This window comes from Physeter macrocephalus, chromosome 8, assembly GCF_002837175.3.
Source record: "Physeter macrocephalus isolate SW-GA chromosome 8, ASM283717v5, whole genome shotgun sequence".
Taxonomy (NCBI): domain Eukaryota; kingdom Metazoa; phylum Chordata; class Mammalia; order Artiodactyla; family Physeteridae; genus Physeter; species Physeter macrocephalus.
The window spans coordinates 153,136,652-153,162,241 of NC_041221.1; the positions used below are offsets into that span (position 1 = coordinate 153,136,652).

The 25,590-nt window shown below is 36.0% G+C and overlaps 1 protein-coding gene across 1 annotated transcript in view; it reads right to left on the reverse strand.

Annotated features, from left to right (window-relative positions):
- The window catches only part of RNF145 (ring finger protein 145), a 61,663-nt gene that overhangs the window by 10,092 nt on the left and 25,981 nt on the right, over nucleotides 1-25,590 (reverse strand). Inside the window, exons 4-8 of the mRNA XM_007119414.4 lie at nucleotides 15,356-15,447; nucleotides 10,971-11,206; nucleotides 8,325-8,500; nucleotides 4,799-4,939; nucleotides 2,485-2,667 (exon numbers count right to left, since the gene is read on the reverse strand). Coding sequence (XP_007119476.1) covers nucleotides 2,485-2,667; nucleotides 4,799-4,939; nucleotides 8,325-8,500; nucleotides 10,971-11,206; nucleotides 15,356-15,447 — 828 coding nt within the window. The remainder of the gene's footprint in view (nucleotides 1-2,484; nucleotides 2,668-4,798; nucleotides 4,940-8,324; nucleotides 8,501-10,970; nucleotides 11,207-15,355; nucleotides 15,448-25,590) is intronic.

A 25,590-nucleotide genomic window follows, 5' to 3' on the forward strand; every position in this document is an offset into this window, starting at 1 on the left:
ACTAAAGACACTGAACCTCTCTTCATATTCATTGTTTCCGCTTTCACTAAAAGCCTGATGATGTATTTTATCCACTTCTCTCACCAATCTGAGCTATTTACATATTCTTGATACTAATTCTTGAGCAAGTGTGAATACTATAAATTTCTTCTCCAAGGTTTGTAACTATCATTTCTAATACATGTTTCCTTTAGGTTTAGAAAATGTTATTAATTTTGATAGTTAGATTTATCATTCTTTTCTTTCATAATCATAGTCATTCTTAGTCTCAGTCTTTCACGGCCAGTTCCATCAGTTTGAGAATATTTTTTCCTACTTGAAGGTCCAAAATATACTACTCTACGCAGATTTAATTTTTTATTTTGACATTTAAGGCTCTACCATTCTGGAGTTGATTCTTTTGTTTATGGCTGTGAGACAGGAATCCAATTCCATCTTTTTCCAATTAGAAACCATTTTTTTCCAGCTACATTACAGAAGAGAACCACCTGCCCCACTCATCTGACATGCCACTTCGGCCATACACCAAAGTCCCATATATATATGGACCTGTCTGGGGGCTCTGTTCCATTGGTCAAGTTGTCTATACTTGAGCCAATTATTATAAAAACTTCACACTATCTCCTATTGTGAGTGAAATAAACTTTAATTTATCTTTCTCAAATTGTCTGTTTGATTTCAATATGGATTTATACTGGTTTCAAAGAATGAGCAGGGGTGGGGGGACAGTCTTCCTGTTGTCTGAAAGTATTTGTTTAAAGCAGGGATATCTGCTCCTTCAAAGATTGGTAGAACTTGCCTATAACACCATCTGAGTCAAGATGTTTACCATTTGCTTCCATTTCTTTAACAGAACTATCCAAGCTTTTTAATTCTTATGTCAGCTCTAATAAGTTTTATTTTTCTCACAACTTTTCCATTTCATTTGCTTAAAAAAGTACTGCCATTTAACTGTTGATTGTATATTCTAATTACCATAGGCAGTGGTGGGAGAGAAGTAAGAAAAGAACCCTAACTGTTCATTCCTATCTCATCCTATCACAGCCAAGAGCCTCTCCTGCCTCAGGCCAATTAATGCTGCTACAGACACGATTAACAACAGTGACACCAATCCAAAATAACCACTCCACACCAACACGCAGGGCTTCTCAGTCTTGCTTCTTTCCCTCTAAATTTCCTCTGTATTTGATCTTGGAGGAAGAAGCCAGTAATGATGCTAGTTCAGCACCCTGGAAGGACACAGAACTGAATTTACTGGTGCCTATGGCAGTGAAATTATGGTCTTATTTCTCTCTCTTTTCCAAACTTTCTATTGTATTATATCAGTCTTTTAATTGGTATAATTAATAATACTAAAGGATACTGCCAGAGATGACAAAATAATAATTGTACTTAGGTCAAAACCCCAATTTAAGTGACTACTCAACTAAGTTAACCATTGAATTCAACATCTTAAATGCTTCTGCTGAGAAACCTTAAACCTAAAAACCAAATCTCAAATAAGTATAATGATTAAAATTATCTGAAACATATCCAAGAGCATTGAGCTTATTTAAATTAAATTGACTCTTTCAGCCATTCTACGGGTTTGACAAGGTTTCAGAATGTTTGGCAATATGGGATATGGGGATAGAAAGATAAATCTGATTAACTATAATTAAAATGTTAATTTCCTTACTTATAAAGCACCACCAAGGAAGCAATTAAATCGGGTATTTCAATAATCTATAATCAGAGTGTGTAGAAATATGCTGGAAAAAAATAGTGGCACTGAGTTTTAAGCAATTCCTTATAGAAAATCCTTGTATAAATTACCATAAGCCTACCATTAGGTAGGTTACACTCCTACCATTCTTAGATATCCACTGAATTATAAATATTTACATCATAGTATCTTAAAGAGCCAAATAATAATTTGACTTTTATTCCTTATGAAAATTTCTGTAATATGAGATGAATATGAATCCAGCTAGTCCCATAAGGTGTCAAGAACCCCCATTAAAACCTCAGTTAGCTGCAAAACACCATCAGATGAGACTGTTATTCTTATTCCATAGATGTCTATCTTTATGATTGTCTGACAACCTTTATTTTTCTCTCCTTCATTTGCCCTTTCTCTCAATGTTTCCTCTCCTTTAGCATTGCACAGAATAAAATTGTATATTATTTGTTATATTTACTGTACTGAATTTTATGCTCTACATTCTTAATTTTAAAACTGGATAAGTATAAAAAAGTACTACATTTCTCTGAAGAAGAAAAAGCTGATTTGTAATTACTTGGCCTTTAATGTGACTTTTATATACAGGAATGTTGAGAAAAAAAAAACAGAAAAGTCAAATACATACAAAAAATAAAAATGTAAACTTGTTAATAAGCTAATACCAATTATTCTTCCATCTTGTCTCTAAACAATACCTAGATCTTCAGACAACAAACTTATGTAAACAATATGACAAAAATTTCTTTTAGGAAGTTTCTTACTTGTCTCTAGATGCTCCCAGTGCCAAAACAATAGGATCTGCAATCTCTAACATAGACTGCAGGATAGAAGCTACAACAATGAAAAGGATAATACTGAGCAGGAATGCCCGGTGAACAACCTGCAGCTCTATCAGACCAGTCTGCACCGCCAGGATTAACAGCGTAACTCCTTCTGTCATGCCCCTAGAAAAGCACACGTTGTTGGAAAAACAAACAATAATCAGAATCACATTTAATTCCGAGGGAAAATAATCCAAAGGCTTAGACTGTTATTACATATTTGTGATCTATTCTGACTTTGACAAAAAACTTGATCAGAATATTAATGTCAATGTAATAATATACAAGCATAATGTATCACTACATGTGCAAAACATAATAGCTATAATTTTAGCATACAGTGAGGAGAAAAAAAGCAACTTCTCAGATAAATAAAAGTGCTCTAACCAGGCTTTGCTAATGAGTCAGACACTCCTACCATTCTTAGATATCCACTGAATTATACATATTTACATCATGAGCTATATCCCGATTATAAAATAGAGAACCACGGGTGAATGTCTCTGTAATCTTGGAGTAGGGAAGGTCTATTTAAGAAGACCTTAAGAACCAGAGACATAAACAAAAATACTTTTTTTGAAATTCAATTTCCATATGAAAAATATATACAAAGTCCTAAGACCTTTTTATCCTATTGACTTGAATTATAAAGAATCTTACAAATAAATGAGAAATGAGCAAAGGACAGGTACAAGTTTTCAGATATACAAATTAGCAAATATTTCAGTTTGATGACCCAAGTACTGACAAGGAATGTAAAAAAATATGGGCAGACTAATGTTGAGATATAAACAGGTAAAATGTTTCTGGAGAAGAATGGCTAATAAATTTTAAATGTACATACCCTTCAATTCAATAATATTACTAGTAATTTACCCTATGGATGTACTACAAAAGTTAAGGTATACAGATATAGATTTTTAAGATACACACACACACACACACACACACACACACACACACACACACACACGCACGCAGATTTGAGGGATACAGTGAACAATGGAACATGTTATGTGACATCATGGGGATACAATCAGTAAAATCCAAACTGAAAAACTAAGTAGGACAAACAATGCGATGTCTTCAACAAATAACATTAAAGGGAAAAAATACAGAGAAAGCAGGAACCTAAATATTGAAAGAGACTTAAGAGGCATACCAGTCAACTACAATATGGGTATTACTTGGATCCTCAGTTGAGCAAACAAAATGTTTTTAAAAATTTAGACAGATAATTAGGGAAATATGAACACCAACTGGGTATTTGATGTCAAGGAATTCTTCTATCAGAAATGAATGCTCTATTGTAGTTATGGTTTTTTCCTAAAAGATTTAGAGGTAAAATAGTATGTGGAAAAGACTATATATACTTTTCCCTATAAGAAATGTTTTAAATTACCATCTATAGCTGTTACCTTTGGGGAGAGGAAATGGGAAGTAGGGGAAGAAAGTTGTCATTTTCCATTTTGTGCTTTCTGAATGGTATGAATTCTGTGAACTTAAACATGAATTATTTTTCTGTCTTGTCCCCACTCCCTTTTTCCATTATAAAGGTGTTAGCTGGGACTGGCAGGAAAATTACAGAGCATAGGTTTTTTCTTTTCTGTCATTAAAAAACTAATATACAACAAATTAAAATTTCCCCTCAATTTACAAGGTACTCAGCATCTACTAATTATGAAATATTCCATAAAAATTTAAATACTTTAAGAAGAGGTTACATAAACTTATATAAATGAAACTATTAAACCTCTATGTTAATTCAGATAACAGAAATCATGACAAGTTCTAGAAATAGTTTCCTAATACCTGATCTTAGTGATTTAATAACAACTGGAATAACTACTCTGCATCCTCATTAATGCATCCTTTGAAACTTCAATCAGTATCAAAATTATGTTCAAACATTAAAAAAAAATCTTTAATAAAGTATCAAATTTAGAAATCTGATTTTAACAGAGTGACACAAACGTCAAATGGGAAAAAGCAAGCTATCCAAAAATCTTAAATAAACCTAGGAAAGGAAAGTGTCTAATATACATTGTTATGTACATACAATAAAAATACATCTTTTATACACAGAAATTTAGTTATTTTTCATAGTATTTTAATCTAAATATTGCAACCATTTCAAAAAAAAAGTCCTCAAAATTCCATTTCCTCTAAAATTCATCAACAAAGAAATTCATCATTCCTTCTTCAAGTTACATAAGATTTAAATGTCTAGAGCTATTCAGGGTGAAGAACTTACCGATTCATGGCAGGATCATTCATGAAAGCTCGATAACCCTGCAAGTAAAACTTGCAGAGTGTCAGAACACCCAAGGCAACAAAAGAAACCGTGAAGACCAAACCCAAAAGTGAGTAAGGAGTGCTGCAGCATTCAGCAATACTAGAAAAAAAGGGGGGGAAATATTGACCGATAAAAATTGTTTATTTGGAATTGAAACCTCTTAGGCCTTTAAATAACCACCAAGCTTGAACTGATCCTCAATGAAAACACCCAAAATTTGAGATGAAATCACCTAACCACTCTGTTAATAATTTAAATCCATTCTTATTATTATCCTAACCTCATTTTTCTAACTCTTTGGCAAATATTCAGCACATAGCACCAAATCTGAAACACAGCCTCTTTTATTTTTATTAACTATCGTCTTCTTCAAAGGTAGTAAAACTCTGAAGGCTTAAATCTTGTTCAAACCTTAAGAAATATCTAATTAACATGCTGATTAATATTCAAAAGAAACGTGTATAGTTGCCTATTGTTCTTCTGAAAGGTTCTGGCTGTTCAAATTGATCAGACTGTACTGCTAATGTGGTTCCTTGTCAAAACTCCTTCTCTGACCAAACTGCTATGGGGTAGGGCCTGTGCAGACTCTGCAGCCCCTGACTCCTCTCACTCCAACAGTGTCTTCCATGCTACTGGTGCTTTACATTTTAATTAATTTAGGAGTAGGTAAATGCAGGTTTTTTTCTGGGTTATTTCAAAAGCATGTCCAAGAATACAGCCCAAGACCATTTAAAAATAATTTTAATACCAATTTTTAATAAGGAGAACTGGACTTGCACTAAACCTTGGAAATACTTTCATATTTTATAGAAATACATTCAATACTTTTATTGAACATATTTGAGAATAATTTAACAAGTATTTTGCAAAAATATGTAATATTATGTACCAATAATTTGGATTTAGCATTTACAAAGCAACTAATAAAAAAATGTTCAAAGAATGGTATCTGAAGTTTTGAAATTTCAGTGAAGAATGTCTTGCATGGATGAGGAATTCATTCAGGCAAATCAGTATCTGCCCTTTACTGTCTAGCTCCATGCCTCTGCTACACGGTTATCCTTCTTACACAACTGTTTTTAAGTTACTTTTTATGTGAAAACATCTAATTTTACGTAGACCACTGTGCAATATGATGAGGAAAAAAATGTTTGGTTTTCCATTAGGAGCCAAAATATCTACCAATCATGGTAGTTGACAGCTAAAGAATAAATCTTATGGCATTCTTACAAGTCTAATTTCTGAAATGTTTGATATTTTTCTCAGAAAAATCATTATATAACATGTTTCAACAAATTGCCCAGTAATTTAAAAATATGAGAATCATGGCTAAAAATAACATTAAAAATTTTACTTCACTCCCACTGGAAAAGTCTGAAAGTTTTCATGAATGTCCATACAATTTCTCTATTCTTGTGTCTATATTTAAAGAAATCTTTTTTACCCAAATAGTATGATTTAATTACATTTTCAAGAGGAGCGCATTCTTTTTCTCTTACTTTAAAAAAGAGTGTGGTGCTATTTTTCAAGAGCATACTAAAGAAAACAAAAGGTTTCAACCTAGCTTTGGGGAAGTGAAAGAGGCTGGGAAATTTATAAAACTTTTCTTCCCATCTCTCCTCAATGAGACATTTTATTGATTTTAGTTTCTATTTCCTGGCTGCAAAAAAACCCTTCTTTTTGTTTTTCAGTTTGTTTGCCGTGCTTTGTTGGTTTGTTTTAGTCAGGGTATCCTGGTAAACTTGTGATCCTCCTTTTTGAAAGTAAGTTGTTCTTTGGCAAGGCAACATACACACATAACCTGACGCACAAGAGCATCAAGAAGGACAAAGAATAATGCTTACAGAGATACAAATTAATGAAAGAACCATACAGGAACTACTCTATAAAACACCAAATTAAAATATTCTTATATAGAGAAGGGGCAATCTATCCTATGTATGGAAAAGGAATAAAGAAGAAAATTATTTTGGCAAGATATCTAAGCCTCACCTAAAATCTCAGCATTATTTTCTTACTTTGTTAAGTCCAAATTCATTCATAGCTTACTGATTTGTTAAGCCTCTTACATTATACTATGCTTCATTTGATTGTGCTTCACAATGGATAATAATCTGGTTTAAAACATGACCAATCCCAGTCCCACACTGAGGTTATCCTAACCACAGAACTGTATATCTCTCTTTCTCTTTAAATTCAGTTACTTTTTGGACCATTTTAAAACTCTGCATAAAATCTCCATAATACTTACATAAAAACAAATAGCAGTGAAACAATGAATTGGCCATTAAAATGTGTTTGAAATCAGTTTATTGCATGTTTATAAAAGCTACTTTTTAATTAAAAGTCTCAGAAAGTACAAAATCTGACTCAGTACCAATAAGTTTATTTTACTTACTTGTCAAAATAGGTATCGCCCCATGACATTTTTATTGCTGTTTAACTTTGTAACGTTTTCAATCTTAACAAGTAACATGCTCCTTAAAGAGAGTAAATCTGTCTTAAACTTCTCCTCCCCTACACCACTTAGTGCACAACACTCCATCATTTTGGATGGCTGCAAAACAACAGCTCTACTAACTAAAACTCTAAAGTTGTATTCGCCTATACTTACTTCCCAGGAGGAGAGTTTCTTTCTTGCCTTTTAAAGTGACAATGAGCCAAGGAATGAAGATGTAGACCCATTTGCTAGATTCTGAGGGCTTGAGATAGAAACTTGGAATTCAACAGTGACAAATGTCTATATAAGCTCACAACAAAGATAATGAGGTGGAAAAAGGACTCTAATGACTTAAGATTTTTTTTTTAATAATTTACTTTAGAAATCAAGTCTTAGAATTCCTTTAGGTTAAATAGTAAAATACTATGATGTACTCATTTTACCATTATTTGACTCTATCTTAATACGGAAGCAAGACATTGAAAGTAACAGGGCATAGTGAAAGTGTAAAGGTAAGTCATAGGATTTGGACTCAGATGGGGTTTGAGTGTCAGCACCCCTTCTTTTGGCACTGGCACCTGGGCAAGTTACTCTTGGTACAGTTTCCTTAGCTCTGAAATGCTAATGATAATAAAGGCACCTTTCTTGCAGGGCTGCTATAAAAGTAAGTATGAAGAAGTGTTTATTAGTGTGGCTGGCACATATTAAATACTCAATTAAAGTGACAGTTATTTTTAGTAACATATTTCTTTTCCAGTAGTTTAACTTGAAATTGAAAAAACATTTTTATAATTTGCTACATACCTTTCCACAAATCATTTGCTGTACTATGGTCTACAGTGCAGCCAAATATACCACCATTATTATATTAGCACCTCCCTACATTGCCAGACCTAGGCATCCACTGAGTGAAAATCCTATTTTAATTGAATATGAAGCACTATAAAAAGACTGACAAAAGTTAATTTGAAAAACTTACTATTCCTAGATCAAAGTTTTCTCTTCCTAAGGTAATATATAGTATCATATACCCTTATTAATTACCTTGTGAGGAAAAGGAAAAGAAGCCTCTCTCGTGATGCAGGCTGATCTCGAGTACTGAAATAGGAGTAAATCTGAAGAGCAAATAAGACGAGCCAGAAAACCATGAACAGTACAGGGACTACCAGCTGATTCCACAGGGACATCCCCAAGGCTAGAAGGCCATATACCTCCACTACCTGAGTAAGAAAATACGACTTTAGGAAAACACCTTGTATCACTTCAATAAACACATTTAAACACAAAAGAGTTTAACCTAAAGTACTTAAAGAGAAAAACTGAGTAGCTTTTCTTTTCTTGCAAGATTATTTCAACTAAATTCCTTCAAAGTTAGCTCTATACATACAAGTAGGAATTAGCATGTCTTTGTTAATTTTCTGATTTTGCATTATTATTAACAGTTGACACACACTCATCAAATGGCAACAGTAAACTGCCCTAACAGTTCAGGGATAATGTCAAAATAAAGTCACAGTCAGAGTAAAACTACGTCAAGGGAGTTTGAGGAGCCTTGGTAAACTTACTCATGTCTAATCAAAATGATCAGGACTAGTATGAACGATGCAATACTGCTTGAGGGGCTAGGAGGAAGGGAAATATAAAAGAATTTTCCAGAGTTTATTCAGGAAGGTCATAGATGAGAAGTAGTTTGATGGAAGACAGAATAATCATTGGAGAAGTTTATTATGGAGCAAAGACAGGAAGTCTTTTCCCCCAGACAAATCAATTCCCCTTGTTCCTACTGTGTATTTATCAAGCAACATTTCTCAAATGATTTGGTTTGCCAAGTGCATTAACACCAGGAAATAAGGTATACCTAAAAAAAGTTTATTAAACCACTATAAGTCAATAAATTAGCTATCTAGTTTATAAAACAATTTCTTATGAGACTGATTAGGAGGAATTAATTCTCATAATCTGATTCAGCCTAAGAGTACAGCTGTAACCAAGCTTCTGGAGTTACTAAGCCAGGGACCGGACCCTGGTAACACAACAAGGTTCTACCAAGTAGGTTACAAACTCTAACCTAAGCAGCCAATTGGTCTTGCCAGAATGCTTGTTGTGACACCAGAATGTTTCAAAAACTATAAAGACCTTAAATGAAAATACACTGACTTGTAGGTTATTCTAAATTTACATTTTTTCATCTGTAAATCAAATATTTTTTCTAAAACTGAGTCATGATTAACCTCTATTTTTTCCCAACTAGAAAATATTGAAAGAAAAAGGAAATTGTCCAGCTAGCTGCAAAATTATTATTAGCAGCAAACTAATCACTGAGAGGTAGAATACTTTTCCTCCTTTCCATTCAAGGAAAAGACCATTGAAATACCTAACAGATTCCATTTCTTGTCTATCCAATTCTTTCCAGGTCACAAATTTTGTAACCTATACTTTATTTTCAACTGCAACACCTTGTGCTACAAGAACCTTATGGCAACCAAGAAGGTAAACATGACACTGAACAACGGAGGCTTTGTCCTTACAGTGACTAAATAAACGGTATCCAAGTAATATTTACTGAATATCTACCGCTTCTTACAAACCAGGGTAGTTCCACAAGATTGAATTGAAATAAAAAATACATAAATTCATCATTCTGACTCTGAATACAACAACCCTTCCCCATAAAGAAACTGTTCAATGAGAGTATGAAAATAGCTTCATCTTCTTCGGAAGATCTACTTTCAAGAAAGTTGTTCAAGTTAATCATTATGTAAGATGAAGAAATCAGTAGAATCAGGGTAAGGCCAAGAGCTTAGGGAATTTTTCTGGGAAATCTGCCCTTGGGGCCACAACAATAACAACAAGGAAAGGATTCATTTAGTAGTATCAGTTTGACCAATCTGAAAGCTTCCTGTACATTACGGTCATGCACACAGTAAAGAGCTAGGAGAGAATGCCCATTTTAATACCCTCTTTATACCAATATGTCAGTTTTAAGACCTATTTTATATACTGAAATTCACTGATTAAATCAAATAGAACTATTTATCTTCTGAATACCTACTGTTTGTGTCTGGAAATAATGTTTGAGAGCAAAGGCTGATAAGTAGGAGAAACAGAAGCACGTTATGTTGGCAAAATCAGTCCAAGCACCACACTAAATGAAATCTGTCATACCATAGCCCTGAACTATTTAACTTCTCAGTCTATTAAACAAACGTAAGGAAAAAACTATATTCACAGTAGGGCTATAATCAGGAAAAAAACAGTATTTGACCTCTAGGTATTCAATTCTACATCATTCTTGTCTTTGTTATCGTAGTTAACACTGAATATCATCTACCTGGCACTGAACTCATTCAAATCTCACGGCTACCCTATGCGTTAAGTACAACAAGTTATTATTAGCTCCATTTTACGGATAAGTAAACTTAAGTGACTAATCCCAGGTTACACAGCTGGTAAACAGCAGCATCAGAGTGAGAACCCAGACCATCTGCTTCCGGAGAAGCACTTACTTCACTTTACTGCCTCTCAACAGAACTTAATAAAGAATCTCAGATGCTCCTAATTAGGTTGAAAATAGTTACTATTTTGAAACTGTCAAACATAATGTTACCATGACCATGACTGTGAAATAAAAGTGAACTAAATCTTTAATATACTTAATATTTATGTAGAATTTTATCTACACAGTCTTACCTGAACCAACTCTCTGTATGCAGACTTGGCAAGGTTATAAGGTACTAGAAGGTTAGACCCAAGAAAATAAAGAACTTCCAATCCAGTAAAAATCATAGCAAATTTGTTGATGATAACAATTGTCTCCAGAGGAACAAGGCAGAGGCGTGCTAGGAGAGGAAGCATGTGAGCTGAAAAGAGCCAAATCTGCTTCGTTTTCATGACACAGGAGCATAAAGTACACACCACCAACTGACCTAAAATGGGGGGGAGAACGTATTTAATTTCGAGATTTGGTATCCACAAAATAAAAACAAAACACTGTTGATAAGGATGATGACACAGCTTTTGAAGGAGTTTTGTTAGAATCTCTTAGATAATATTTTAAATCAAATTTTAATTTCATCTGACCAAAATTACATATTCACATGTTCTGTGAATTTTGAGCACCCATTCCCTAGGATTGACTTAAAAAAAGCAACACAAATATCCACTGGTCTTTATCACATTCCAGATGGCATATATAATATGGCAATTTTTAAAAATGTCTAATTCAAACAATAATTCAGTTACAACTAAATATATTTAGCTACTTTTACAAAGGCCCTCAATATTTAACTGTTCTCGTCTAAAGGTAAAAGTATAAAATCCAAGAGATATAGTTACTTGTCCAAGATCATGCTGTGACAAGATTTATTCTGAGGTTTTCAATCTTTAATTGCTTCTACAGGACCATGCAAGCCTTCCCAAATGACTCAATAATGAGAAGTTAAAACTGAAAAGTTTAAACAACAAATTCTTCTCACAGAGGATTATGCATGATTATAGAAAAGTTAGGAAATACAGAGAAGTAAAAAGGAAAAAGAAGCCTCAATCTCCTACAATCCTGTCACCCAAAGGTAGCACTGTTAATGTCATGTTCATTAAATAAGGTACTGCATGTAAAGCCTTAGCATTTTATCTGAAACCTAGGCAGTGCTCAAAGTTATTCATATTGTTACCTTTTCAGATTTATTCTATGCATGTGAATATATACAAATGTTTTATATAAAGGAGCTTAAAGCATACACACAATCAGCTTTTTTCATTTAATACATATCATGCATATATCTCTCAAATAAATAAAGGCTTTTGCTGTTTTTTTAGTTAAAAAACTGAATGCATATGACAATATTAGCATTTGGCTATTTTCAAATATTTCATAATTATAAAATGCTTTGTTATGAATAAGCTTGTACATTTACGACATCATTGTATAAACTACTTGGAGCACATTTCCTAATATTTTCTTAGCCTAAATTCCTATAAGTGGGATTACTGAGTCAGAAGAAACATTTTGTAAGGCTTTTGACACATACTGTCAATTGCCCTACAGAAAGTAAAACAAAAGACAAAGAGACAGAGAGAGAGAAATAGGAAAATGGAACAGTAAGAAAATTAGGGGCTCAATGTGGGAGGAACCTGTATCCAATTAAGAGAATTTCCAGAAAGGGACAAAAGAGAAAACAGCAGGGAAAAGTTATGGTGAGTTGAAAGGAGAGAGGCCTCTGGGGAATGATACCTGAGAGTAGAGAGGAGTGGTACAGGAGAAAGCCGATTTTCATCATAAAATTGTGGTATTTCTTGACTTTTAAAAGTAAGTATATTTCTTTGATTAAAAAATTAGCTAAAAGTCTGAAAGAAATAAAATACTCAGAGGAAATGCTTTAATATTAGGAATGATTCGGAATTTTCATTCTGGTATGTCTTACTTTCACTGTACTCATAGCTATGATATTTAAATTTCCTTGTTCAAGTCCTCAGAGCTTTCTGAGAATCTGCTGCCTGTGTTATAATCATCAGTTTGGCTCAAATAAAATTCTCTTTTTTCTTCTTAAAAAAAAAAAATTTCCTTGTTCAGCATGATGTAAACTTCCTTTAAGCTCTGAAAATTCCCATAAGTCTAGGACAGCACATTCGGTGTTCAGCTCTGGGGTTACAGGCTTCCTTTATCTTCTTTCACAGAAGAGTATGACTCATATGCTGTGATTCTCTTTAAGAGAAGATTACTCCTCTTATTTAGGTGAAAGAAGGAAGGAGTCATACTGTTAGTGGAAATCTTTCCTATAGCTCCAGAAGAAAAGGAAGATGTTTAACTTGACATGCCTATTCCAACTGACAATTCTGAATAAATCAAAATCACAATGTACTCTTTGGATTTCAGGATTCCACTGTAAGAACTATCTCCAAGAAGTCTGTAATCCTAAGAAATGATGGCATATTCAAATTACTTAATTTTTCATTAAAAGTTCATTAGTGAAATGGAAGAAAAGGAGTAGAAAGTTACTTTAAAATCAAAGTCTAAAGAAAATTGCTACTTAATAGTTTATGGATTTTGTTTTATTTCCAATTAATTGAATCTTAGTTGAGTAAACACACTATCATAACCAATGATAGGAAAAATTTAAGGAAATATACAGATTTTTACTAAATTGTGTCCATTATAGAATAAAAGAGACCACTTTATGAGTTTTCTAACCTAGCAAATATTTTCATACCTGGATGTTACCACTACTGAATATACCAATTCATGGGATATAGCCATAAAGCAACATTATTTTTGTGTCCTACTGTCTTAAAAGCCACTCTGTGAACTGAGTGTTCTCCTGCCCCTAAGGCAAGTCCCATACCTTTTCTAATCTAGCACAGGTTACACAATCTAATCTAATCTCATCTCAATCTAATAACAAACAAAACTTTGAAACTGATTTAAAGTTGAGGGTTTTCCTTTATTCCAGCTGAGGCCTCCTATGGCATCACAGAAAACCTGCAATTGTGAGAGGGAGTAGAGAGGTTAAAGCAAGTTTCTTCCTCTTTCTCTGCCAGCACAGTCTCACTCTCTTCCTGACTTACTGACGACTGAAGCAGGCAGGGAAGGAAAGGGAGGGAAGTAGAAAATTCTTACTGAACTATGTTCTTACAATGGTATGGTATTGGTGCTCCCTGCAGTTGGCGTATTTAAAATGGATCTCCTTTTTCCTGGGCACTTTTAAGGATTCTTCTGATTGTCCCCATCAGTGTGGATCTCTCATCTGCAGTACCCTTGATGCTTGTTATGTACCCTCCTCTGGCTGTTTTTGGTTCTTTCCTCAGCTCCTTGGAATCTAGAAGTTCAATCCCTGTTGGAGTCTTCTCATCCTTTTTAAGGGCCCTCTTGGGAGGACCTAAGAAAATTCCATTGACTCTTGGGGCCCTCATCTAGTCCATAGTAAACTAACATCCTTTGCCTACACAGATTAGATGATACAGGAGAACCCCGCAAGACATTTTCACTCCACAGTCAAAAACTCAACAGCCAGCCAGCCAGCCCAGTGCTGGCCTTTATATCAGACTAGAATTATAATACAAGCCATATATATAATGTTTAATATGCTGGTAGCATCATTTTATAAAGGTAAAAAAAAATAAAATTAATAATATATTTTATTTAACCTAATATATCCTAAATATTATCACACAGACATTCAATCTATATTAAAAAATTAACAAGACAGTCTACATCATTTTTGTACTACGTTTGAGAAAATGGGTGTGTTTTACACTACAGTATATTTTAATTTGGACTAGTCATATTTCAAGGGCTCGCAAGCCACATGTGGGCTGTTTTGGATGGTGTAGCTTTAGATATTGCAGGCCTAGGTTGGACACCAGTCTGTAGTATCCGCCCTAAGCCACAAAAAAAATATGTGTCTCCAAATGGTCTACCACTAAATTCTCTAAATGAGAAGGGCCTAGCAGTTATTTTAGAGAAAACAGCTCCCTGAAGAAATCCTCCTTCAAATCCCAACATTCAACCTCTTAACACCCTCTACATGGATGAATTTAAGAATCACATACTGGTTTTCTCTCACTTTCTTTTTTGCAACTTTGGCATGGTAGGGTCTAGTGTTTCACTTTGGACTGTATCCATAATGTTTTGGGGTCCTAGACAACACTTCTATTTTAAGCTTTCTGCTACCTGAATATTTCAATCACGTCTCAAGTTCTTGATGTTTCTGGCACTTTATTTTTGACTATAGGATAATGGCTTTCAACAACAGTAAACAATATTAAGACATTACATTTTTCATTTTAATCTTACAAAGTAATTATTAGCTTTATTTTAAAATTAATCTTCCCAAATACTTACATTACCCTTAAAAAAACACAAGCAACTACAGGCTATATGTGATCATACACATGTAAAATAAGAAACACCTATGTATGAAAGAAAAAGACTAACATTTAACAATGGCTATGTTTTGAAAGTCATCATGAATAACTTTGAGCTTTCCAATTTTTTGTATTAAGTATGAACCAATTTTAGAAGATAGTAATTAAGACTGGTTGGTTCCTACATACACTTTTAGTTCTTTTATAATACTTACCTATTAAGGCTGTGGTAAACCGATTCATGGAGAGAGGTTCTAAATACATTGGTCCTTCATAGGCGGACTCCAGTTCACTCCTAACGTAGTCCCTAAATAAGTAAAATGATAAGAATGTATTAGATACATTCCAAGCACATATGGGAGACAGAAGCTGCTACAGCACAACATTCTTATAAAAAGCATATTATGTTAATAACACCTCTCTCCACATCTATACTAAGGAAAACTTTAGGTACAAAAAATTATAGAGGGGTGGCCTTCATCTCCTTTGTCCATGCACTGGAAACAGAATTTACTGAAACTGAATTTTACTATGCAGAGAAGCAGCCAAAGCTCCACTTTGTGGGATTTTCTTTCTTCCCACGACATTATTAAATAATTTATGCCCAGGAAAAAGCCAGTTGAGATGCCATCTCTCAACCCTAATACTTAACTGATAACACCTAATACTATTACATTGAATTTCCCCTCTTTTGACTAGCTTCCATCATCCCTCCCATCTTCTTTTCCCCAAAGTTTTGTCCCAAGTTATACTTAATTAGTTACAGGTAAAATCACAAACTAGCTAGCAAACTAGCTTGTAGCAGGACAATCCTTAAAAACTGTCACTTTCAAGTCTACAGGGAATCTATAATTAGAATTATAATATTTAGTAGGCTACAAACTTATTTTGAGATAAATTTTAAATCAAATCAAATATTCCTTTTAAAACTTAATTCATTTAACACTGATCACTGAGAAATAACAAGATTTAAGTAGCGGCCAAAGAGCCTTTACACTCTGAGAGAACAGAACTTTTTTTTTTTTGGCGGTACAAGGGCCTCTCACTGTTGTGGCCTCGCCCGTTGCGGAGCACAGGCTCCGGACGCGCAGGCTCAGTGGCCATGGCTCACGGGCCCAGCCGCTCCGCAGCATATGGGATCCTCCCGGACCGGGGCACGAACCCGTGTCCCCTGCATCGGCAGGCAGATTCTCAACCACTGCGCCACCAGGGAAGCCCGAAAACAGAACTTTTAGGGCAGAGGTGGGAAGCACAAAAAGGGAGAATTTAATTTATTATCAGTAAGTTCAGTAGTAATAGTAGAATATGGTTGTCTTAAGTTCTTCTGACATCAAAGTAGGAAAGTTTGTGTTAAAAAAATTCTCCTTTTCTTCAATTGCTGAATGCTTTATTCACTGTACTTTAATACAGTTTTAATGTTTCAAGTATTTCTGAAAAACTCAGATGGCTGTATTTACTTTTTCCATGAAATTACTTCCTATTAGGCAATCAAGTTGAATTCCTTTAGCATAACATAGCCAAACAAGAAATGACCCTTACATAATCAGCAAGGAGAGTATTGCCAAAAATCAACATTAAAAACTAAAATAAAAATTTAAAGCAGTTTTGGGAACAATTATAAAAACCAATGAATGACTAAGCTTCTTGGGTGATTTTGCAATTCTCCTCTATAACTCTAGGAGGATTATTTTTAACAAATAACATATTAATAGTCTCTTTCTAGTAAAGAGAAAGCCAAATTCTCAAGGGGAATGATTCTAAGGCAGTGGCTGTCAACCAGGGGTGATTTTGCCCTTGATGGGATAGTCTGCAATGTCTAGAGACATTTTTAGTTGTCACAGCTTGCAAGGGTGGAGGGGTGCTACTGGCACCTAAGCCAAGATGTTGCTAAAACATTCTACAGTGCACAGAACAGCCCCCACAACAAAGAATTACCCACTCCAGAAGGTCAGTGGTTGAAATCCTGTTTTAATGTAGAGAGATACAAACACTACACGTGCAAATTATATATAAATATCTGATTACTAGAGTAGTATAGGTAACCGTCAATGTAATTATTATATTTTATATAGCTTTAAGATAGAAAGCTAAAGAATTAAGAGAATTATGAAGTTTAAAATAAAATAGACACATAACTACCATTTACGTTTACGAAGTCTTTGAAAATGCTATTAAAGAAATAAATTTATATTTAAAAGAGATGTAGCTCTGAGTCCCAGTACTACCTAGGCCTTTAAAGCCAAATAATTTCTTTTTGGCCATAGCACATCCCTCTCAAATAGATCCAGTTTAAAAAGAGGCCATGTGGGACTTCCCTGGCGATCCAGTGGTTAAGACTTCGCCTTCCAATGCAGGGGGTGCAGGTCTGATCTTGGGTCAGAGAGCTAAGATCCCACATTCCTAGCGGCTGAAGGACCAAAACATAAAACAGAAGCAATACTGTAACAAATCCAATAAAGACTTTAAAAAAATTAAATTAAAAAAAAAAAAGAGGCCAGGGACAACCCATAAAGACAAAAGGTAGGTTAGTGTTTGCCAGGGGATGGGGGGAGGGGGAATGGAAACAACTATTTAAGGGCAGCAGGTTTCATTCTGGGGTGATGAAAATGGAATTAGATAACGGTGACGGTTACACAACATTATGAACGTACTATATGAACTGTTCGCTTTAAAAGGTTAATTTTGTTACGTGAATTTCACCTCAGTAAAAAAGGGGGGCCTACAAGAGCACTATCTCCAAGGGGAAAAGCCAAAAGATGGACCAAAAGGACCTCAGTCCCAGGAGCTCTCTCACAGAGAGGGGCGAGGGGAGGAGATGACAGAGTTGGATTCCCTGTCTTATTTTCTCTCACGTTTGCTTTTGTCATCATATTACTGATGTTTCATAACAAACTCAGGAAACTCAACATTATCAATTTGATAATTTCTTATTGCTGAGACATTTGCTAATTGTATTGTATTATTTCCTAGCCTACTTTAGTTTACCCTCTTTTTTAAAGCCTCTGTTTTTCTTTAGTCCCTTACCTTAAATTCTAATTTCACATAACAAAACTTCTAAGGAAAATTATTATTTTCTATACTTTTTTATTCTAACTCAAAAAGAATTTGCTGTATACCTATGTTGCTAGCACACTGCTAGGCCCTGAAAAGACTGCAGTAGACAAGAAAGACACAGTTGCTGTTAGGATGAAGCTTATGAACCAGGAGAGGAGACATACATTAAACAAATACTTATGCTAACAATTATTAAATTACAATTGTGACAAATGCTGTAAGAAAAAAAAAAGAATGTTGTAATGGTTTTTTAAATTTTTATTTTTATATTCACAACTCTACTTAAAAATTATCTTCCATTATCTTCACTTCTAGATTCATATTTTTCCATTTAGCTAGTTTTTTCTGCCTTTTTATTTTAAATATCACTTATTTTTACCTCTCATTCTATTTCATAAGGTTATTTTAAAGGGTTTAATGCAACTATTTCCTTTTCTTTTATCCTACCCTATGTTCCTTTGGTTGTTTTGTTGTTGTTGTTTTTAAAGTTTCCTCTTAACTTTCTAATTCTTTTTATGATTTTCTTTTTAGTTCTTTTTCTCTTTCCATGTTTCATTACTCTGTGATTTGTTGAGATTATAGGACACTAAGGGATGACTACATTCCAGAATAATCACCAACCTTTAGGCCACAATGATAACACCCTGAGGTTAAGCAGTTTCCTCCCACTAGCTCTCCCACTTTGCCCTCTTCTAAGACCCTATGAATAGCTCTCTCTCAATGCTGCAACCTCTCCCAGGACTGCCCGACCTGTCATTGATTGCATCAATCACCCTACCACAGAAATTAACATCTTTCCTAGGCAACTCAGACCCACTCCCCTTTGCTCAACTCCTATCTCTCAAGACAGTCTTCAGAATTTCTCTGTTTGGCTGACTCACCAAAAGGCCCCACCTCAGTAAATACAGCCAGACCCAGAAAGCCTGCAGTCCCTTTAGGTCAGCCGAGCTTGGCTTGCCAGACCCAGGGCAGTGGCTTTGGTGGAGGCTAAACTACTAGTCTTGCCAAGCAGCCGCTACTTACCTATCTCTTCTGAGAGAAGAATCTGAGCAGTGCCTCCCAAACTATACAGAAAAACTGGGGAAAAAAAATAAACTGGCAACATTAACAAAGATCTCTATATCTAAGTTATGTACAACTTCAGGGAATCTCATGCTGGCAATGAAAACTCTTGGTTACTCAGTCTCAACAGAGTGGGTCACTTACAAGAGTAAAAAAAAACAAGACAGTAAGCCTAAATAAGAAGGATCCAGAGAAAGGATTATCCAAAATTCCCTGAGTCATTTTAGGCCAAAATTTACTCTTAGGCAAGAGCCATGAAATTCTATTTGTAACAGAATTTTATACCTATTTTAAGACTGAATCAGATGAGATGTTCAAAAGCAGTATTAGAATTTTTAAATTTAGATTTAAAGAGTAGAATGCATTAAGTTAGTCAGAAGCAAGAATTCCTGCATTCTGCTTGTAACTGAATAAAATCTTCCCCTTCTTAAACCTCTTTTTTCACTTGCGCAATCTGTGCAATGCTAACAATTAACGCTGAGCACCAGTAAACTGAACACTTTGAAAATCCACTTCTCTACACCCCTTGTGGTAGACTACTTTCCTGTGGTTCCAACTATTTGGGGGCATAAGGAATGCGTAAGATGTATAAAAAGAGCCCCAAGGATAGCTTACAATAGGAAAAACTCTTGCTATAAAGAGAAGTATACAAGTTATAAAAAAATAAATAACAACAAAACCTAGGAGCTTATCAATTCATCAACTGATTAAAGACCTTTATCTCTAAGTCTCTCAAGCAACCTGGCTGCATCACTGAACAACCTAGGAACAATCTGTACATTCTGGCCACTTAAAGCTTTCAAACAATATTAATTCCAAAGAAACCTAATCTATTTGAACACAGAACAAAGTGGTGAGCGCTCCAAGTTATCTTTCGCAATATGTGCGAACAAAAGGCACTGCTCAATTTAAGAGATCCCAGATAATGAGATGTTTTTTTTTTTTTTTGGCCGCACAGCTCGGCATGCAGGATCTTAGTTCCCCGACCAGGAAGTGCAGAGTCCTAACCACTGGGCCACTAGGGAATTCCGAGATGTTCAAACACCAGGATTTGAGTACCTACCACACCCTAAGTGCTGTACTAGCAACTGAACAGTTCATTTACCCAGTTTCATCATTTAAATATTCTCTGCCACACAGCCACCCTATTTTTTCTCTTCAGCTTCTTTCTGACCACCTACTAAATATTTAGTGCCTTGATCTGATAATGTTCAAAAGAAGAAAACATATCTGACATTGAAATGGACCAATTTTATTCCTGTCAAAATTAGGAGTTGAGTATATAATGATAAAATTCATTTTACAATTCCTTTATCTAACAGCAGTTCTCAAAGGAAAAAATCTTGTTCCCCGGGTGACAGCGTTTGGCAATTAGTGGTACTTTCTGGTTTCACAATTGTGGGGAAGGGGTATTCTGCAATCTGTTAGCAGAGACAGGGTGTTGTTAACATCCTGTAATGCACACAACTGCTCCATAGCAAAGAATGACACACCCCAAAATGCTGACAGGTCCAAAAGAGATAACCCCTCATCTATAGCTTTGAATTACACAAGCTTTCATAAAATGGAGACCTATTTATCTGTATTGACACATAAGTTAACTCTTGGGAAAGTTTTACATTTAAAATCATAGTTACACACCCAAGACAAGGATGAAAAAGAGTACACTTTTGTCATTTGAAACCCATGGGCTCTTAAGTCATACACGTACAAAATTGATACACTGGTTCATAAACCTAACAATAACACAAGGCATTTAAGAATAATGAAGTTTAAAATTTTAGAGAAAAACACTTAACTGTGGATGTAAACCATGAAAACACTCTCACAGTAATGGTCATGTCACTTTGTACAATTTCTCTTTTTTTCCCTATAGTTCTGGATAGTCTCAATTTTAAAGTAGGATTGACACTGGAAAATACATTCCTTAGATCACTCAAAATGAAAAGCATAGTTTAGAATTTTAAGTATTAAAGAACCGGACATTTATCAAATTCTAATGAGTTCAATTAGAATATTAATATTAAATGTTCATACTAACTGAGCTGTGCCCATGGATTTTCTAAAGTTTAATTCTTGTGAACTGCAAGTTATACCCATTTTATAAACATATTCTAAACAAGTTTTTATTCACTTAAGGAGAATCAGCTTCATTATATGAGTAAAGGCATACCTTGGAGATACTGCGGGTTCAGTTCCAGACCACAATAAAGTGAATACCACAGTAGAGCAAATCACATGAATTTTTTGGTTTCCCAATGCATATAAGAGGTACATTTACACTATACTGTAGTCAGCTAAGTGTCCAATAGCATGACGTCTAAAAAAAAAATGTACATACCTTAATTTAAAAATACTTTGTTGCTAAATAAAAGCTAACCATCAGCTGAGCCTTCAGTGAGTCATAATCTTTTTGCTGGTGGAGGGTCTTGCCTCAAGGTTGATGGCTGCTGACTGATCAGGGTGGTGGTTGCTGAAGGCTGGGGTGGCTGTGGCGATTTCTTAAAATAAGACAACAATGGATGGAGGACCTTCAAGATGGCGGAGGAGTAAGACGTGGAGATCACCTTCCGCCCCACAAATACATCAAAACTAAATCTACATGTGGCACAACTCCTACAGAACACCTACTGGACGCTGGCAGAAGACCTCAGACTTCCCAAAAGGCAAGAAACTCCCCAAGTATCTCGGTAGGACAAAAGAAAAAAGAAAAAACAGAGAAAAAAGAATAGGGACGGGACCTGCACCTCTGGGAGGGAGCTGTGAAGGAGGAAAAGTTTCCACACACTAGGAAGCCCCTTCGCGAGCAGAGACTGGGGTAAGGGTGGCAGCGAAGCTTTGGAGCCACGGAGGAGGACACAGCAAGAGGGGTGCAGATGGCAAAGCGGAGAGATTCCCGCACAGAGGATCAGTGCCGACCAGCACTCACCAGCCCGAGAGGCTTGTCTGCTCACCCGCCAGGGCGCGTGGGGGCTGGGAGCTGAGGCTCAGGCTTCGGAGGTCGGATCCCAGGGAGAGGACTGGGGTTGGCTCCCTGAACACACCCTGAAGGGGGCTAGTGCACCACAGCTAGCTGGGAGGGAGTCCGGGAAAAAGTCTGGAACTGCCTAAGAGGCAAGAGACCATTGTTTCAGGGTGCGCGAGGAGAGGGGATTCACAGCACCGCCTAAACGAGCTCCACAGAACAGCATGAGCCACGACTATCAGCGCAGACACCACAGACAGGCATGAAACGCTAAGCTGCTGCTGCAGGTACCAAAAAGCCTGTGTGCAAGCACAGGTCACTATCCACACCTCCCCTCCTAGGAGCCTGTGCAGCCCGCCACTGCCAGGGTCCCAGGATCCAGGGACAACTTCCCTGGGAGAACGCATGGCGCCCCTCAGGCTGATGCAACATCATGCCGGCTCGCCCCGCATTCCAATTATAACTACCGTACCCCTCCGTTCTCCCTACCTGAGTGAGCCGGAGCCCCCTAATCAGCCGCTCCTTTAACCCCCTCCTGTCTGGGCAAAGAACAGACACGAGAGGGCAACGTACACACAGAGTAGGGCCAAATTCAAAGCTGAACCCCAGGACCTGTGCAAACAAAGAAGAGAAAGGGAAATCTCTCCCAGCAGCCTCAGGAGCACTGGATTAAATCTCCACAATCAACCTGAGGTACCCTGCATCTATGGAATACCTGAATAGACAAGGAATCTTCCCAAAATTGAGGCCGTAGACTTTGGGAGCAACTGTAGACTTGGGGTTTGCTGTATGCGACAGACTAGTTTCTGATTTTCATGTTTATCTTAGTATAGTTTTCAGTGCTTGTTATCACTGGTGGATTTGTTTATTGGTTTGATTGCTCTCTTTTTTTAAAATTACTTTTTAAATTTTAATAATATTTTCTTATTTTTTTATTTTAATAACTTATTTTATTTTATTTTATTTTTTTCTCCCTTTTCTTCTGAGCCCTGTGGCTGACAGGATCTTGGTGCTCCAGCCACGTCTCAGGCCTGAGCCTCTGAGGTGGGAGAGTCGAGTTCAGGACATAGGTCCACCAGAGACCTCCTGACCCCATGTAATATCAATCGGCGAGAGCTCTCCCAGAAATCTCCATCTCAATGCTAAGACCCAGCTCCACTCAACGACCAGCGAAGTCCAGTGCTGGACACCCCATGCCAAACAACTAGCAAGACAGGAACACAACCCAAACCATTAGCAAAGAGGATGCCTAAAATCACAACTTCACAGACACCCCAAAACACACCAGTGGACGTGGTCCTGCCCACCAGAAAGACAACATCCAGCCTCATCCACCAGAACACAGGCACTAGTCCTCTCCACCAGGAAGCCTACACAACCCACTAAACCAACCTTAGCCACTGGGGGCAGACACCAAAAACAACGGGAACTACGAACCTGCAACCTGTGAAAAGGAGACCCCAAACACAGTAAGTTAAGCAAAATGAGAAGACAGGGAAATATGCACCAGATGAAGGAGCAAGGTAAAAACCCACCAGACCAAACAAATGAACAGGAAATAGGCAGTCGATCTGAAAAAGAATTCAGGTAATGATAGTAAAGATGATCCAAAATCTTGGAAATAGAATGGAAAAAATACAAGAAACGTTTAACAAGGACCTAGAAGAACTAAAGAGCAAAACAAACAATGATGAACAACACAATAAATGAAATTAAAACTCCTCTAGAAGGAATCAATAGCAGAATAACTGAGGCAGAAGAACGGATAAGTGACCAGGAAGACAAAATAGTGGAAATACCTACTGCAGAGCAGAGTAAAAAAAAGAATGAAGAGAATTGAGGACAGTCTGAGACCTCTAGGACAACATTAAACGCACCAACATTCAAATTATAGGGGTCCTAGAAGAAGAAGAGAAAAAGAAAGGGACTGAGAAAATATTTGAAGAGATTATAGTTGAAAACTTCCTTAATACAGGAAAGGAAACAGTCAAGCTTAAGTCCAGGAAGCGCAGAGAGTCCCATACAGGATAAATCCAAGGAGAAACATGCCAAGACACATATTACTCACACTATCAAAAATTAAATACAAAGAAAAAACACTAAAAGCAGCAACAGAAAAGCAACAAATACCATACAAGGGAATCCCCATAAGGTTAAGAGCTGATCTTTCAGCACAAACTCTGGAAGCCAGAAGGGAGTGGCAGGACATATTTAAAGTGATGAAAGGGAAAAACCTACAACCAAGATTGCTCTACCCAGGAAGGATATCATTTAGATTTGACGAGGAAATTAAAACCTTTACAGACAAGCAAAAGCTAAGAAAATTTAGCACCACCAAACCAGTTTTATAAATGCTAATGGAACTTCTCTAGGCAGGGAAACACAAGAGAAGAAAAAGACCTATAATAACAAACCCAAAACAATTAAGAAAGTGGTAATAGGAACATACATATCGATAATTACCTTAAATGTAAACGGATTAAATGCTCCAAGCAAAAGACAGAGACTGGCTGAATGGATACAAAAACAAGACCCATACATATGCTGTCTACAAGAGACCCACTTCAGACGTAGGGACACATATAGACTGAAAAAATGGAAATCAAAAGAAAGCTGGAGTAGTAATTCTCATATCAAACAAAATAGACTTTAAAATAAAGACGATTACAAGAGAAAAAGAAGGATACTACATAATGATCAAGGGATCAATCCAAGAAGAAGATATAACAATTGTAAATATTTATGCACCCAACATTGGAGCACCTGAATACATATGGCAAATGCTAACAGCCATAAAAGGGGAAACAGAAAAAAAAAGGGGGGGGGGAATTGACAGTAACACAATAATAGTAGGGGACTTTAACACCCCACTTTCACCAATGGACAGATCATCCAAAATCAAAATAAATAAGGAAACACAAGTGTTAAATGACACATTAAACAAGATGGACTTAATTGATATTTATAGGACATTCCATCCAAAAACAACAGAATACACTTTCTTCTCAAGTGGTCATGGAACATTCTCCAGGATAGATCACATCTTGGGTCACAAATCAAGCCTTGGTACATGTAAGAAAACTGAAATCATATCAGGTATCTTTTCTGGCCACAGAGCTGTGAGACTAGATATCAATTACAGGAAAAAATCTGTAAAAAATACAAACACATGGAGGCTAAACAATACACTACTAAATAACCAAGAGATCACTGAGGAAATCAAAAAATACCTAGAAACAAATGAAACTGAAAACACAATGCCCCAACACCTATGGGATGCAGCAAAAGCAGTTATAAGAGGGAAGTTTATAGCAATACAATCTTACCTCAAGAAACAAGAAAAATTTCAAATAAACAACCTAACCTTAC